The 15,993-nt window shown below is 38.0% G+C and overlaps 1 protein-coding gene across 1 annotated transcript in view; it reads left to right on the top strand.

The window, feature by feature from the left end:
• Window positions 1-15,993, top strand: part of TICRR (TOPBP1 interacting checkpoint and replication regulator) — a 52,855-nt gene that overhangs the window by 10,052 nt on the left and 26,810 nt on the right. Inside the window, exons 4-7 of the mRNA XM_049905972.1 lie at window positions 614-848; window positions 7,142-7,271; window positions 10,513-10,646; window positions 12,176-12,394. Coding sequence (XP_049761929.1) covers window positions 614-848; window positions 7,142-7,271; window positions 10,513-10,646; window positions 12,176-12,394 — 718 coding nt within the window. The remainder of the gene's footprint in view (window positions 1-613; window positions 849-7,141; window positions 7,272-10,512; window positions 10,647-12,175; window positions 12,395-15,993) is intronic.

Genomic DNA, 15,993 nt, shown 5'->3' with positions numbered 1-15,993 from the left:
GAGTCTATACTCTGGATCCCACTGTGAAACACTCTGGAGAAAAACTGGGTAGTCATCTGAACAGATGTTCTAAGGGTTGTGTGCTACAATGGAAAGAGCACTGGGTTGGGGAGCCAGGAAATCTGGATGAGGGTCTCAGCTCTGCTGCCCACTATCTTGTCTTGGGTAAATCACTTAGTGGTGGTACTGCTTCCTGCTTAAGACAGAGCATGGACTTTGAAGTCAGACACGCTTGGCCCCTGCCCCTTGTTATCTGGGTCAACTTAAACAGGTTATCGTACTTATCAATCTCAATTCCTCCTGTTTAAAATGGTGATGATAACTATTTTTACCTCAGAGTAGTTGTGAGGATTCAATGAGTTATAACAAGCACATAGTAAGTGCTTGGTAAATATTCCTTAGGTTTTTCTTATTTGTAAATTGAGAAGTAGGGCTGTATGATCAGTAACTCCTCTTCTATTCCTGATCTGTCCTGTCAAGTTTCTCTTTTCCACAGTTTTCTATTTTTCATACTAATAAGCACTGAGAAGATGATCATTCTGTCTTTTACTAAGCTACCTTTTACATTAGGCATGTTGACAACATATTCTCAACTAAGTAAAATTTCTTGTAGGTTGCCAATGTGGGTCCTGGTGAAGGGTGGCCCCCTATCACTGGAATTATTTCCCCGCTCTCCACCAGTGCTACAGTTCTCACTGTGTTCTGCACCGAGGATGCTGAATTTCAAAGACATTTTCTCCAAAGGGTTGTGGGAGTGAGCCCTCAGGATACAGCCCCCCTTCTCTCTGATATCACAAATGATGTGTTGAAACGGACTCATGATTCACTTGAAGATCCTGCCACTCCTGGTAAGCTTCTGAAGCTAACACAGCTGAGGGCGGCGGTTTGCAGCCTTCTCCAGCATCAGACCTTGTTCTCACCATGTACTTCAGCATCGGACCTTGTTCTCACCATGTAGTGTGTAGTAGAATACCAGTACTTTGTGAAACAGATAAAAACAAGCCACAATACGTCAAACAGTTTAAGTTGTTATTTATAGACATCCTGAAGCACTTTTGAGGAGGCCTAAGGCTCTGTGAAATCAGTTTGATATCAAGATAAAAGGTGAAATCTGATTTTTAATATATTTAGTAAAAACTTTGTAAAATGGAGCCCTGGTGGCATAGTGGTTGAGAGCTCAGCTGCCAACCAAAAGGTCAGCAGTTCAAATCCACCAACGACTCCTTGGAAACCCTATGGGGCAGTTCTGCTCTGTCCTATGGGGTCGCTATGAATTGGAATCAACTCGATGGCAACGAGTTTGGTTTTTGTTTTTTGTATATAAAACTGTAGTGATTCTGTTTACTTGTAATTCACTGCATTGTTACTAATGTGATACAAACCTTATTTATGCTAGGTAGATTTAAATATAATCAATTTGATATTTCTTCATTTATTCACCAGATTTACTGAGCACGTGGTATATGTCAGGCTCTGTTAGGTACTGACGATACATCAGCAAACAAATTAGACAAAGGTCTCATGGAGCTTACCATCTAGTCAGGGGAAGCAAGACAATAAACTAAATAAGGAAATTGTATAGTATATTATAAGAGAGAAGCGTTATGGAGATAACTAAGTCAGGGAAAAAAGGAGTGGGGAGTGTAGGGGAGAGGGAGCATTGCAGTTTTAAACAGAGTGGTCAGGGAAAGTCTCGTTGAAGAAGTGATAGCTGAGCAAAGGCTTAAACCTCCTTGGTAGAGGCAATAGCAAATGCAAAAGTTCTCAGAAGGATGGTATGTGTCTGTTGTGTTTGAGGAACAGCAAGGGGGTCTGTGTGGCTAAAGAGAAAGGAATAAAGGGGAGAGTAATGGGAGGTGAGGTGAGTTGTTTTTGTTAGGTGTTGTCAAGTAGCAACTTTATGTATAACAAGACGAAACACTGCCCAATCCTGTGGCACCACAATTGTTTCTATGTTTGAGCCCATTGTCGCAGCCACTGTGTCAATCCGTCTCATTAAGAGTCTTCCCCTTTTTTCGCTGACCCTCTACTTTTCTAAGCATGCTGTCTTTCTCCAGGGACTGGTCCCTCCTGATAATGTGTCCAAAGGTGAGGCCAGAGGAAAAGTAAAAGACCAAATTGTGTAGGGCTTTATTGGCCATTGAAAAGACTTTGTCTTCTACTACAAATGAGAAAGGAAGTCTTTGGAGATTTTCCATAGTGACACAATCTGACTTATGTTTTAGCAGCGCTACTCTGGCTTCGGAGCCCTGGTTAGAGCTCAGCTGTTCACCGAAAGGTCGGCAGTTCGACTCCGTGGAAACCCTATGTGGGAGTTCTACTCTGACCTGTAGGGTTGCTGTGAGTAGGAATTGACTCAATGGCGATGAGTTTGTTTTTTTTTTTTTGTTTACTCTGTCTGGTGTTTTGAGAGTTAACTACAGAGAGACAAGGATAGAAACAGGGTGACCAGTTGGAAATATTGCAATAATCCAGGCAAGAGACGGTGGTAACTCAGAGCAGGGTAGTAACAGTGCAGGTAGTTAGAAACAGTTGGATTTTCTGGATATATGTTGAAGGTAAAGCCACAGAATTTGCTCTTGGATGGAATGTGGGGTGTGAGATATAGAGAAGTTGAAAATGACTCCAGAGTTTTTGGTCTGAGCAACTGATAGAATGCAGGTTACCTTCTGAGATGGAAGAGACTGTAGGAGAAGCAAGGTGCTAAGAATTGTGAGGGTTGGGGGTTTTGATTTGGATGTGCTAAATTTGAGATGTCTGGTAGACACCCAAGTACGGTATTGAGTAGGCAGTTAGATATATGTGTTTGTATGGGGCTTGGGAGATCAGTTTGGACTGGAAATGATGGGAGTTGTCAGTGTAGAGATGATGTTTTAAGATGCCATGAGATGGGCTAAGATCACCAGGGAGCGAGTGTAGATGGAGAAAAGAAGAGGACCAAGGACTAAACTAGGCACCCGAATGTTAAGTAGTCTAGGAGATGGGGAGAAAAAAGCCAGCAAAGGAGACAGAAAAGGGGCAGCCAATAGGTAAAAGGGAAATCCAGACTGCAGTGTCCTGGAAGGCAAGTGAAGAGAGTGTTTCAAGAAGAATGAAGTGATGAATTGTGTTATTTGCTACTGATAGGTCAAGTAAGATGAAGACTGAGAATAGGCATTCAGTCAAAATTGATTAAGCATTGTAGAGGTTATTGGTGACCTTGATGAGCAGTGTTGGTGAAATCATGAGAGTGGAAGCATGAGTGAGAGTAGATTCAGGAGAGAATGGAAGAAGGGGACATGAAAAACCGTAAATGCAGATAGTTTTCTGAGTTGGAGAGGAGGTATGCCTGACCTCTACCTCGTGGAAATCAGCCTTGGGCTGATGATCTTGGTAATGATTCTCCTCCCCCCTCATGAAGTTAGACAAGGAGGTCTGACGCCACACCATTTTTACATTTGTGTTTTGATATCACCAAGAATTCAGACTGAAGTAGTGTTGGAGAGAGTGAGTCAGGAGATGAAAATCTTTGAAGAATGAGGAGTGGGGTGATCCAGGCTTCTTAGATGTCTATAAGGAAGGGTTTTGTTTTTGGTGGACGGAGAGGGCAAGGAGGATACAAACATACCTCAAGGCCAAGTGGAAGAGGAGTGGGGAGGAAACAGCTAGCTCTTAAGAGCCTGCTGAGAAAGCATCCTCTTCAGGCGGAAGAAGATAGAATTGAAGATGTAGGGAATTTTGCTGATGCTGGACAGTGAATTCCAGAGGGCTTAGTGGAAGGATTTTACTTGTGGGGAGGTCTGGGCTAGGGAAATAGGAGCTGTGAAGAGCTCTAAAGAGATTGGGTGTGGGAGGTAAGGAATGAGCTGGGAAACTGGGGCAAAGCAGGAATAAAAGGTAGCATGAGATTAAAGGCAGAGAGTTATGCTGAACTTGCGGGTATTGAGGGGCTGAAGGTATAGGGAGAATGGGTGTTTGCCCTGCCCCTGCTGGTGGAGCTGTGGAGACTAGAGGAGGGCCAGCTTCCTCCAAGGGCCCAGAGCCCTCTCCAACCCCTGCTAATGAAGGCAAGGAGGCCAGGGAGGGTTGTTCTCATTCTGACCTCTTCTGGGGTGATTCTGACTGTGAGGGGCTTTCTTTCTCTCTTTCTATGCAGATGGAGAGTTGATACTTTGAGCCCTGGGTTGGGGGCGGGGGGCAGTATTTCTGGGGATCATTTCTTTCCCTAAACCATCATTACAATGATTTGAGAAGAAACTATTGTATTTATTCTCATAGACCTTTGCTGCCTCTGTCTGAATTTTTGGATGCTGACAATTGCAAATGCAATTGCAGGCATTTATGCAGTATGTGATGTGAGGTTCTTAAAAAATAGTATTCTGCAAAATCTTACACTAAAAATAGTGGATAGTTTGAGAAAATTCAGTTTAGGGTTGACTTCTGAAAACCTTGGTAGCAATCCTAATAAAAATTCTAGTTCAACTGAAAAGACATGTTAAATTCATAAGTAAACTCCATGGTAAATATACTTTATATTTTCAAAAGCAAGGTAAAGACCACTTGATGGAAGGGGGTAAAAGGAAGGGTTGAGGCTGCTGTAGTATGAAGACAAGGACCAATGGCAAAGATAGGTGAGAACTGCATAATAATCATGAGCCTGTGGCAAAAAAAGCCAAGTAGAAAAGCGTGAGTTGAAAGGGCTTCCTGTTACTTTGCTTTGTTCCTCTGGCTTGCTGCACTCAGCTGTGGCTATTTGGTGGTTTAAAGTATTAGCCCATGAGGAATAATCACATCTTAACCAACACAACTTATCATTTGTCCTGATGTCATTACCTTATTTACCAGTTGTGTGTGAGCTATTTGTATTACATAAAATTTGTTGTAGTAGGACAGGCTATCCCTTAATTATTTATAGGGGTGTGGAAACAGATCAGAAAATGTGCACTTTGGAGTGTGGTAAAAGAAAAACTGGAGTATTTTACCCACACCCTGTTCTCCAGCCTGGCCTATAGTTTCTGTCAGAATATAAATCAGCATGCTGGCTTATTGTCCAGTTCCCCTCACGTGCCATCCAGGTGAGTTCATCCTTGTGCATCAGTACCCAGCCCAAATACCGCTTCCTGCATGAGACCTTCCTTGTCTATCCACATGGTTAGTGTGCACTAACAATTGCACATACCTCTGTGACATTGCTTTTGTACTTGACTCGTTACACTGGAAACTTCCTTCAGAGCTGTCTTTGTGTTTTATTTATCTCTGTATTCTTGTACTGAAAAAGAATCTATAACTTGATCATCTCAATATAAGTGGGTTTATTTCTGGACTCCCAATTCTATTTCATTAGTCTCTGTCTATTGTTATACTAGTACCAGGCTGTTAAAATCTGGAAGTATGAGTCTTCCTACTTTGTTCTTCTCTTTCAACATTACTTAAGCTATTTGAGGCCTCTTGCCATTCCATATAAAGTTGAGGGTTGTTTTTTTTATTTTTGTAAAGAAGACTGTTGGGGTTTTGATCAGAGTTGCGTTGAATGTATAGATCACTTTGGGTAGTATTGACATCTTAACAATATTAAGTCTTTCAGTCCGTGAACGTGGAACATCTTCCCATTTATTTAAGTCTTCTTTTGTCTCTTTCATCAGTGTTTTATAGTTTCATTGTATAAGTCCTTCATGTCTCTTGTTAGATTTATTCCTAGGTATTTTATTCTCTTAGTTGCTATTGTAAATGGAATTGTTTCTCTCATTTCCCTTTCAGATTTCTCATTGCTGGTGTATAGAAACCCAACTCATTTTTGCTTGTTGACCTCGTACCCTGCAACTTTGCTAAATTCCTCTATTAGCTGTAGAAGTTTTCTTAGATTCCTCTATTAGCTGTAGAAGTTTTCTTATGGATGCTTTGGGATTTTCTGTATATAGGATCATATCATCTGCAAATATAGTCTTACTTCTTCTTTTCCAATCTGGATACTTTTTATTTTTCTTGTCTTATTGCTCTGTCTTAGACTTTTAATACAATATTGAACAGAAGTGGTGAGAGTGGGCACCCTTGTCTTGTTCCCAATTGCAAGGGAAACCTCTCAGTCTTTCTCTATTAAGCATAATGTTGGCTGTTGGCTTTTTATTATGCCCTGAATCATATTGAGGAATTTCTCTTCTATTCCAATCTTCTTTAGGGTTGTCAGCAAGAAAGGGTGTTAGATTTTATCAAATGCTTTTTCTGCATCCATAGAGATGATCGTGTGGTTCTTTTCCTTTGTTCTATTGACGTGGTGTATTACGTTGATTGATTTTCTAATGTTGAACCATGCCTGCATTCCTGGAATAAATCTCACCTGGTCATGGTGTATGACTCTTTTAATATGCTGTTGGATTCTGTTTACTAGTATTTTGTTGAGGATTTTTGCATCTATATTCATAACAGATGCTGGCCTGTAGTTTTCTTGTGGTATCTTTGTCTGATTTTGGTATCAGGGTTATGCTTGCCTCATAGAATGAATTAGTGTTCCTTCTCTAACTTTTGGAAGAGTTTAAACAGTTTTGGTGTCAGTACTTCTCTAAATGTTTGGTAGAATTCCCCAGTGAAGCCATCTGGTCCATGACTTTTTTTGATGAGAGGTTTTTGGTCACGGATTTGATCTCTTCACTTGCTGTGGGTCTGTTTAGACTTTCTATTTCCTCTTGAGTCAGTTTGGGTAGGTTGTGTGCTTCTAAGAATGTACTCATTTTATCTAGGTCATCCAATTTATTGCCATACATTTGTACATAATATTCTGTCATAATTCTTTTAATGACTGTCAGGTTAGTTGCAATGTGTATTGTTTATTCCTGTACTAAAGCTACGTTTAAGGAATACATTTTTAAGAATAGAAAAACGACATATTTTTATAACCTATTTAGAGAAACATTTCAGAAAATGAGAGGATGTGTTGCCAGTAACAAGAACAAAGACTTTAAAAGTGTGTTTATACATTTCTGGAATAGCATTTCTCATAGACAACATGGGCTCTGAAGTTGGTGGTGCAGATAAATAGTTAATGATGCCTCTGTACATCTTTCCGAGGAATGCAGTCAGTCCAGGGGAGGAACAGGTGCTTGGAATTCTCTGATTTGGTTCTAATCCCTCTTTTCCTCTCCTGCCTCTGATCCTTTGTTCCCTGTAGCTCCTCCTGTTCCAGAGTGGGCCCAGCAGGAGCTTGGCCGCACCATTCCCTGGAGTGCAGCTGTGGTGGAGAAGTGGTTTCCTTTCTCTAACCTCAGTGGTGCCAGTTCAAATTTAATGGAATCATTCTGGTAAAACTTTTTTTAAATTTCTCTGGGATTGGTTATTAAAATCAACTCAGTTATCTGCATTTTTTTAACAAACCACATTCTCTAAGCGCAGTCCAAAAATATTAAAAACTAATTACAAAAATAAATCACTCCCTTATATTATAGACATCAGAGAATATTTGAAACTAAGTATCATTGAAAATAGAAAATAGCAAACTTGTGTAATGCAGCTAAATTTATCCTTAAAGGGAAATTTATAGACATAAATTACTGCTTTTGTAAAGAAGAAAAATTAAAAACTAATTAGCAAAGAGCCCAACCCAAGAAGTAGTACAGAAGAGTGAACCCCCAAAATAAAGAAGGAATGTAGTAATAAAGATAAGGATAGAAATGAAATAAATCAAAAGCAAAGAAACAATAGAGATTGACAGAAATAAAAGATGGCTCTTTGAAAAGTCAAAGAAAATAGAGAAATCTATAGCAAGACTAAGCAATTAAAAAAACACAAATAAACAATATTAGAAATGAAAAAGATATAGCAGAAATTAAAAATATTATGAAGCGGTAAGGTGGAGGTTTATTTTTTTCCATAGAGATATCTAATTGTTTTAGTACCATTTCTTAAAAGACAATCCTTTTCCCATTGAATTACTGTAACACCTTTGTCGAAAATCAATTGACCACTATCGTACAGGTCTATTTCTGGACAAAATAGAGTCTAGACATTATGCTAATAGCACATTGTCTTCAGAACTGCCTTATGCCAATATCACATCGTCTTAAGCACTGTAGCTTTTTTTATTAGTAAGTCTTAAAATCAGGTGGTATATGTCCTCTCAACTTTATCCTTTTTTTCTTCAGAATTGGTTTGACTATTCTAGATCCTTTGTATTTCCATATAAATTTTAGAATCAGCTTGTCAGTTTCCCCAAAAATACTGCTGGGATTTTGACAGGGAGTGCATTCAATCTATAGATAATTTGGAGAGAACTGACATCTTAACAATATTGAGTCTTCTGATCCATGAACATGGTACATCTCTCCTTTTATTTAGGTGTTCTTTAATATCTCTCTGTTTTGTAGGTTTCAGTGTACAAGCCTATCATATATTATTTTTAAAAAGTTTATTGCTAAGTATTTCATGTTTTTTAATGCTATTATACATGTTAAGGAGCCCTGGTGGTACAATGGCTAAGTGCTCAGCTGCTAACCAAAAGGTTGGTGGTTTGAACCTACCAGCAGCTCCTGTTGATCTGCTCCTGTAAAGAATATAGTCTAGGAATAAATATTTTTTATTTCAATTTTTAATTGTTTATTACAATCTAGAAACAAAAGAGAACTTTTTTAACCTAAAAAAAAAATATTCACCAGAATGCCACAGCAAACGTTATTTTAAAAGTGAAACCTGAGAGACATTCCCTTTAAATGTTAGGACTGAGCCAAGAATGCCAGCCATTATTGCTTTAAAATAAGGTTTTATTTTGTAAAACCTTACATTGGAGGGTCTGTTTAATGCAGTAAGACAAGAAAAAGAAATGAGATATAAATATGGAAGTATTTGAAGATGGTGCAATTGTCTTCATAGAAAATCCAAAAGATTCAATAAATGATTACACTGATAAGAAAATTCAGCAGTGTTGATGAATACAAGAAAATTCAGCAATGATGATGAATACAAAAGTCAGAGTAGAAAGTCAAAATGGTTATGTGCTGTCAAGTCGATTCCAACTCATAGCGACCCTATAGGACAGAGTAGAACTGCCCCATAGCATTTCCAAGGAGCGGCCGGTGGCTTCCAACTGCCAACATTTTGGTTAGCAGCCCAGCTCTTAACCATTACGCTATAGTATTCCTATATGTGAGCAACAAACGATTATATGAAAGGATATTGTATATTTATGTTATCAGCAATGGTTATTAAGGTACCTGGGAATAAATGTAGCAAAAGAAGGATAAGAATAAAGGGCCAAGAACAAGACAGATAGATGCATTTCCCCTCATGAGCCATCAAGATTTACTATAAAGCTATTGGACTATTCAATGAATGATCATCGGACAATTCGATATCCACATGAAAAGAGACAAGAACTAGATTTCTACCTGCACGTATGCAGAAATACATTCCTAATAGGTTAAAAACCTAATGTGAAAAGCAAAAGTTTAAAATTGTTAGAAGAAAAAAGAGGAGAATATCAGGCTAGGGATATATTTCTTAAACAGACAAGAAATTCAAATGATAAAGGGAAAGATTGATAGATAGGACTATACTACCTAAAATTTCTATGTGGTTAAAATAAAAAGACAAGCTATAGACTTGAATATCTGCAATCCATACAACCAACAAAGGATTAGTATCTGAGTTAATACAGAGCTTCTAAGAATACCTGTTAACAGGTATTTAATCTTGGTGGGCACTGCATACTTGCCTTTTTAATATTGCATTTTATAATTTGCTATTTGAAAGTTTCGTAATTTTAAAAATTAACAAAAGAAAAAAAAAAAAACCCCAGACAAACCCTCCCACGGCTAAACGAAATGCCAGAACACGTAGTACTAATCTACTTCAGACAAGCTGCGTGTGTGAAGCTGATATCCCTAACATATATCCTGACCTGTAGTATTTGTTGAGCTAACGTCACCATAACTTTTTCCTACCTTTAAAGCAGGTGATACCAGGTAATGGAAAATACTGAAATACAAATAATAAATTTTGAAAGCTGTGCCATTTTCAGAATTTCCTTAGTGACTGATAATTTAGCTCTAGATGGAAAAGCACTTAATAATCAATCATCCTACCTGTCCTACTTCCTCCCCTTCTCGACAATTCCAAGTTAGTTTACAATGCAAACTAGCATACTACAATTCAGAATTCATTGCCATATACATTATGCTGTATTACATCATCTTGTACTCTAGATTTTTAACGTATGGAAACAAAATATAACTGGAAATAAGTGAAAATAGTTGCCATAATTAGATGTGTACCCCAGGACATGAAGAATTTTATTAATAAAATTCAGTACTGTGTGTAACGAGTAATGGTTTTGTGAGTAAGGTAGCTTTTGTTGCTGACTATGTTCAAATTAGAAATGAGAAGAACATTTTCCCTACTGAGAAAATATATTTTGGAAGGCACCTTATGGGGACATCTTTTGATTAGCTTTGCAAAGGTTAGAGGATTTGTTGTCATCATGTTTGTTTTTAAAGCATTTTGGAAAATCAGAATTTTGGCTTCATACTACACATCTTAACTTGTCCACAGGTTACTACAGGCTGCCTCAACTGATAAAGAAGACAAAACTGGAAACGAATTAACACGTCGCCTCTCCGAGTTCTACCAAAGAAAATCTCGTGAAGAGCCTGCAGCAGCCAGTCAGGAAGACAGTAAAAGAAAACGTATGCACTGTACTTTTTTAAATTTCGACACTGTACATTTCCCCGAAATGAGTTTGAAAATACTGAATAAAAAAGGGCAAATTCTCGTATTTCAGATTTGAAAATAATACATAGGTATGATATTGATAAGGAATCATCCATTATCCTACCTTCCTAATGAATAAACCATTTTCATTTTTAGTTATAAAAGAAATTTAAATACAACTTTGTATTCTGCTTCTAAATATTTGTTTAATGTGCTACCTTGCCTTGTTACTTATTATTCCACCTCATTGCTTAACAAAATTTACAAAATCCTCGGCTTTTTGCACATTTAGTTTTCAATTTTTTCATTATTAATAATACTACAGTGTATATCATACATATAATTTTGTATTTGAGTGATTTTCTTAACGTAAGTTTCCTGAAACAAGTTACTGTGTTAAAGAGTATGAAAAACTGGCTCTAGATTCAGATTGCTAAATTCTTTTCTTTTTTTTTCTAAATTGTCCTTCACAAGAGTTTTCATTACAATCCTGTGACCATTAGGTAGCATCAAAATGAGTCTGTTTTGAATTTGCCTTACATAAAAATCATCTAGTTACATTAAGATGTATAATTCTTAAACGTCAGTTAAAAAAAGCGTTATGGATAGAAAGAGATGCAAGAACTACCTAATTCAGATCGGTACCAAGGGATATATTTCCTTTTTTTTTTTTTAATTATACTGTAGATAAAGGTTTACAGAGCAAACTAATTTCTCATTGAACAGTTAGTTACACATATTGTTTTATGACATTGGTTAACAACTCCACAACATGTCAACACTCTCCATTCTCGACCTTGGGTTTCCTATTACCAGCTTTCCTGTCCCCTTCTGCCTTCTAGTCCTTGCCCCTGGGCTGGTGTGCCCTTTAGTCTTGTTTGTTTTATGGGCCTGTCTAACCTTTGGCTGAAGAGTAAACCTCCGGAGTGACTTAATTACTTTGCTAAAAGGGTGTCCGGGGGCCATACTCTTGGGGTTTCTCCAGCCTCTGTCAGGCCAGCGAGTCCGGTCTTTTTTTTGTGTGTGTGAGTTAGAATTTTGTTCTCCATTTTTCTCCAGGTCAGTCTGGGACCCTCTATTGTGATCCCTGTCAGAGTAGTCAATGGTGATAGCCTGGTACCATCTAGTTGTATTAGACTCAGTCTAGTAGAGGCCATGGGAGATGTGGTCCATTAGTCCATTGGACTAATCTTGCCCTTGTATCTTTAGTTTTTCTTCATTCTCCCTTGCTCTAGAAGGGGTGACACCAGTGGAGTATCTTAGATGGCCGCTCACAGGCTTTTAAGACCCCAGACGCTATTCACCAAAGTAGAATGTAGAACTTTTTTTTTTATAAACTATGTTTTGCCAACTGAGCTAGATGTTCCCCGAAACCATGGTCCCCACAGCAAAGGGATATATTTCATTTAAATATCCTTTCACAACATTCTGAATTAAAGTAGTTCTCGTTTTCACAGAAGTAGAAGTTATTTTACCTTTCTTCCTGTGAATGTCATTTTGGTAGGGGGTGTCCCGCGTACTCCAGTCAGGCAGAAGATGAATACCATGTGCCGTTCCTTAAAGATGTTGAATGTTGCAAGGTTCAACGTAAAGGCTCAGAAGTTACAGCCAGATGGCAGTCCAGACACAGCTGGGGAGAAAGGGATCCAAAAGACAGCTGGTGGAAGAACAGTAGATAAATCAGAAGACAGAGGAAGAACATTAAGAAGTTCTAAACCAAAAGGTATTCCTCCATTCCATAGAATTTTGTGTCTAAGCCCATTCTTACTTTTTTAACACCTCATGTTTTTATCATTTGTAATCATATCCCTCAATTAGTATCTACTGCCTGCTCAAAAGTGTGTTATGGGACGTACAATAAATAAGAAGATTTTGTCTTACTAGGTTTATGATCCTGCCACAAAAAGAAACTATTATCACAGGAGAGCCAAGAGTCTAAAACAAAAGACATGATCAGTTGGCGAGAAAGGGAAAGTTAGTCTCAGGCTGGAAGAGGCTGAGGAGGCTTCAAAGGACCCATTGGAGCCCTGGCCAGACTTTGAAGAGTTAGCAAAGTTTAGATGGTCAGAGGGTAAAAGAAAAATGTTCCAGGTGGGGGATCAGCATAAGCAAAATCACAATAAAGAAGAGCCATGGCTTGGCCATAAGACAAGTGATTAAAGAAGTTTTACACTTGGGAATGAAGAAAGAGGGCAAGGTTCATGAGTAAGCTAAGGATAGGTTATCAAGGTCTTCCCAAGTTGGACAGGTGACTTTAGTTCAGGAGCTTTTGTTTTCCTATTCTTTTTCCTTTCCTCCTTTTTTTTTTTTTTAATAGGTTGAATTAGGGTATGTTTCTTATTCTTAAGGATACACCCTTCAGTCATGGTGCCAGTATCAGCCCTCTCTGGGATGATTATGACAATCGGTTATGAACTTCAGGTAGTAATCACATGATATGAGTTCTTACCTATGAGTTCTTAGGAAGTTCTAGAGTGAAAGTTTTCTACTCCTTTAAAGATTTACTTTTTCCACAGGAAATAGAAATCCTAGATCTATAGAGGCTAATGAGTTTGAGTGAGACAGAGCATCATTAATGTACTAGTAAAAATATGTGAGAATGCGGATGATATACGCAAGGCAGAGCAAAGCTTTCACAGTACTCAGGACAATGTGGTAGGAATGTCATTTCTAATTCCATTCTGTCTAGAAATATACCTGCACAGCAGTGACAAACTGATTTCTGACAAAGATGCCACAGTAATTCAATGGGCGAAGAGTTGTCTTTCAACATAGTGCTGGAACAACTGGATACCCTGTTTGCAGGAAATGAACCTTGACCTTACCACTTGTTGTTAGATGCTGATGAGTCAGTTCCAACCCATAGCAACCCTATGTACAACAGAATGAAACCACTGCCCATCCTCACAGTCGTTGAGTTGTTTTAGCCCATTGTTGCAGCCACTGTGTCAATCTATCTCATTGAATGTCTTCCTCTTTTTCTCTGACCCTCTACTTTACCAAGCAAAATGCACTTCTCCAAGGACTGATCTCTCCTGATAACATGTCCAAAGTACATAAGACGAAGTCTCATCATCTTCCCTTCTAAGGAGCATTCTGGCTGTGCTTCTTGTAAGACAGATTTGTTCGTTCTTCTGGCAGTCCATGGTACATTCGGTATTCTTCGCCAACACCGTAATTCAAAGGCGTCAATTCTTCGGTCTTCCTTATTCATTTTCCGGCTTTCACATGCATGTGAGACAATTGAAAATACCATGGCTTTGGTCAGACACACCTTGGTCCTCAAAGTGGTATCTTCCCTTTTTAACACTTCAAAGAGGTCTTTTGCAGCAGATTTGCCCAATGCAATGTGTCATTTGATTTCTCGACTGCTGCTTCCATGGATGTTGATTGGGGATCCAAGTAAAATGAAATCCTTGACAACTTCAATCTTTTCTCTGTTTATCATTACCTCAATATTTTTAATTTTTGCTATATCTTTTTCATTTCTAATATTTATTTCTGTCTTTTTATCTTGCTACACAATAAATAGCTTATTTAATTTGCCTCTTCAAAGAAAGATCTTTTGTTCCTAATATTTCTGTTGTTTCTTTGTTTTCTGTTTTATTCATTTTGACCCTTATCTTTATTATTACTTTCCCTCTTTAGTTTTTGGATTCACTCTTTGGTTATACTTCTTGTGTCAGATTCTTGGCTAATTAGTTTTTAATTTTTCTTCTTTACCAAAATTATCGTGCAAGTCTGTAAATTTCCCCTTAAGTATAAATTTAGCTGCATTATGCAAGTTTGTTATTTTCTATTTTCATTGATACTTAGTTCTAAATATTTTCTGGCATTCGTAACATACCCACGACCAAACCCATTGCCATTGAGTTGATTCTGACTCATAGTGGCCCTACAGGACAGGGTAGAACTGCCCCACAGGGTTTCTGAGGCTGTAATCTTTAGGGAAGCCAACGGCCACATCTTTCTCCCACAGAGTGTCTGGTGGGTTTGAATCGCTGACCTTTCGGTTAGCAGCAAGTACCTAACAACTGCGCCACCAGGGTTCCTTCGTCCGTAACATAATAGATTGTTTTTATTTTTGTAATTAGTTTTTAATATTGTTGGACTGTGCTTGGAGAATGTGTCTGTAAGATTGATACTTTGGTAGTTGCTGAAACTGTCTTTATGGCCTTATACATGGTCAAATTTTGTTACTATTCTATTTGTTCTTGAACATAATGTGCATTTTCTGTTGGTATTTGCCGAGACTTGATTTACACCAAGTTATGAGGTTGAGTTTTGTACATGTTCCATAGGGGCTAAATAATGTATGTTCTCTAATTATTAGGTACCTTGTATCAGGTTTATTACTGTTTGAATATTGAACGTTCTTACAGATTTCTTGCTTCTTTTATCTATAACTGAGATAATAGTGTTACAGGGACCCATGATGTAGATTTTTCAAAATTCCCTTATAATTTCTACCAATGTTTGTGTCATATATTTTGAGGCTTTCTTGTTAAGTTTATGCAGGTTCAGAATTGTTTATATCTTCCTCATGACTGTCTTTTTTCAATGAGCAATAACCCTGTTTATTTAGTCCTAATAACTATGTCTTAAAGTCTATTTTGGCGTTCATATTTTAACTACACCAGCATTTTTTTTTTTTTTTAGTGTTTGCCTAGTATAACTTTTTTTGCTCATGTATTTTCAACATTTGTTTGTCACGTTTTGGGTGTATCTTTTAAACAGCATAAATCTTTTTTTTTCTTTAATCCAATTTGACTTTCCATCTTTTAACCAGCAAGTTTAGCCTGTTTATAGTTATTATGATTACCGATAAATCTGGGTGTATTTAGAGCCTCTCATTTTGTGCTTTCTGTTTATCATGCTTTTTCCTTTTTTTCTTTTCCTGCATTCTAATTGGTTAAGTGCTATGGCTGCTAACCAATAGGTCAGCAGTTCAAATCCTCCAGGCGCTCCTTGGAAACTCTATGGGGCGGTTCTACTCTGTCCTATAGGGTCGCTATGAATCAGAATGGACTGGACGGCAGTAGCTTTGGGTTTTTTCTTTTTTGCATTCTAATTGGAAACCTTGGTGGCGTAGTGGTTAAGAGCTACACTGCTAACCAAAAGGTCGGTAGTTCAAATCCACCAGGCACTCCTTGGAAACTCTATGGGGCAGTTCTAATCTGTCCTATAGGGTTGCTATGAGTCGAAATCAACTTGACGACAACAGGTTTGGTTTGTTTTATGGAGTTAATCAAGTTTTCTCTATTCCTCTTTTTCTTTTCTGCTACATTTGGAAGTTATATAATTTATTCCGTTTCCGTTAGT

The sequence above is a fragment of the Elephas maximus genome, chromosome 13 (assembly GCF_024166365.1).
Source record: "Elephas maximus indicus isolate mEleMax1 chromosome 13, mEleMax1 primary haplotype, whole genome shotgun sequence".
NCBI lineage: Eukaryota > Metazoa > Chordata > Mammalia > Proboscidea > Elephantidae > Elephas > Elephas maximus.
The sequence above is the reverse complement of the archived record's forward strand: the minus strand, read 5'-3'. Positions and strand labels throughout refer to the sequence as shown.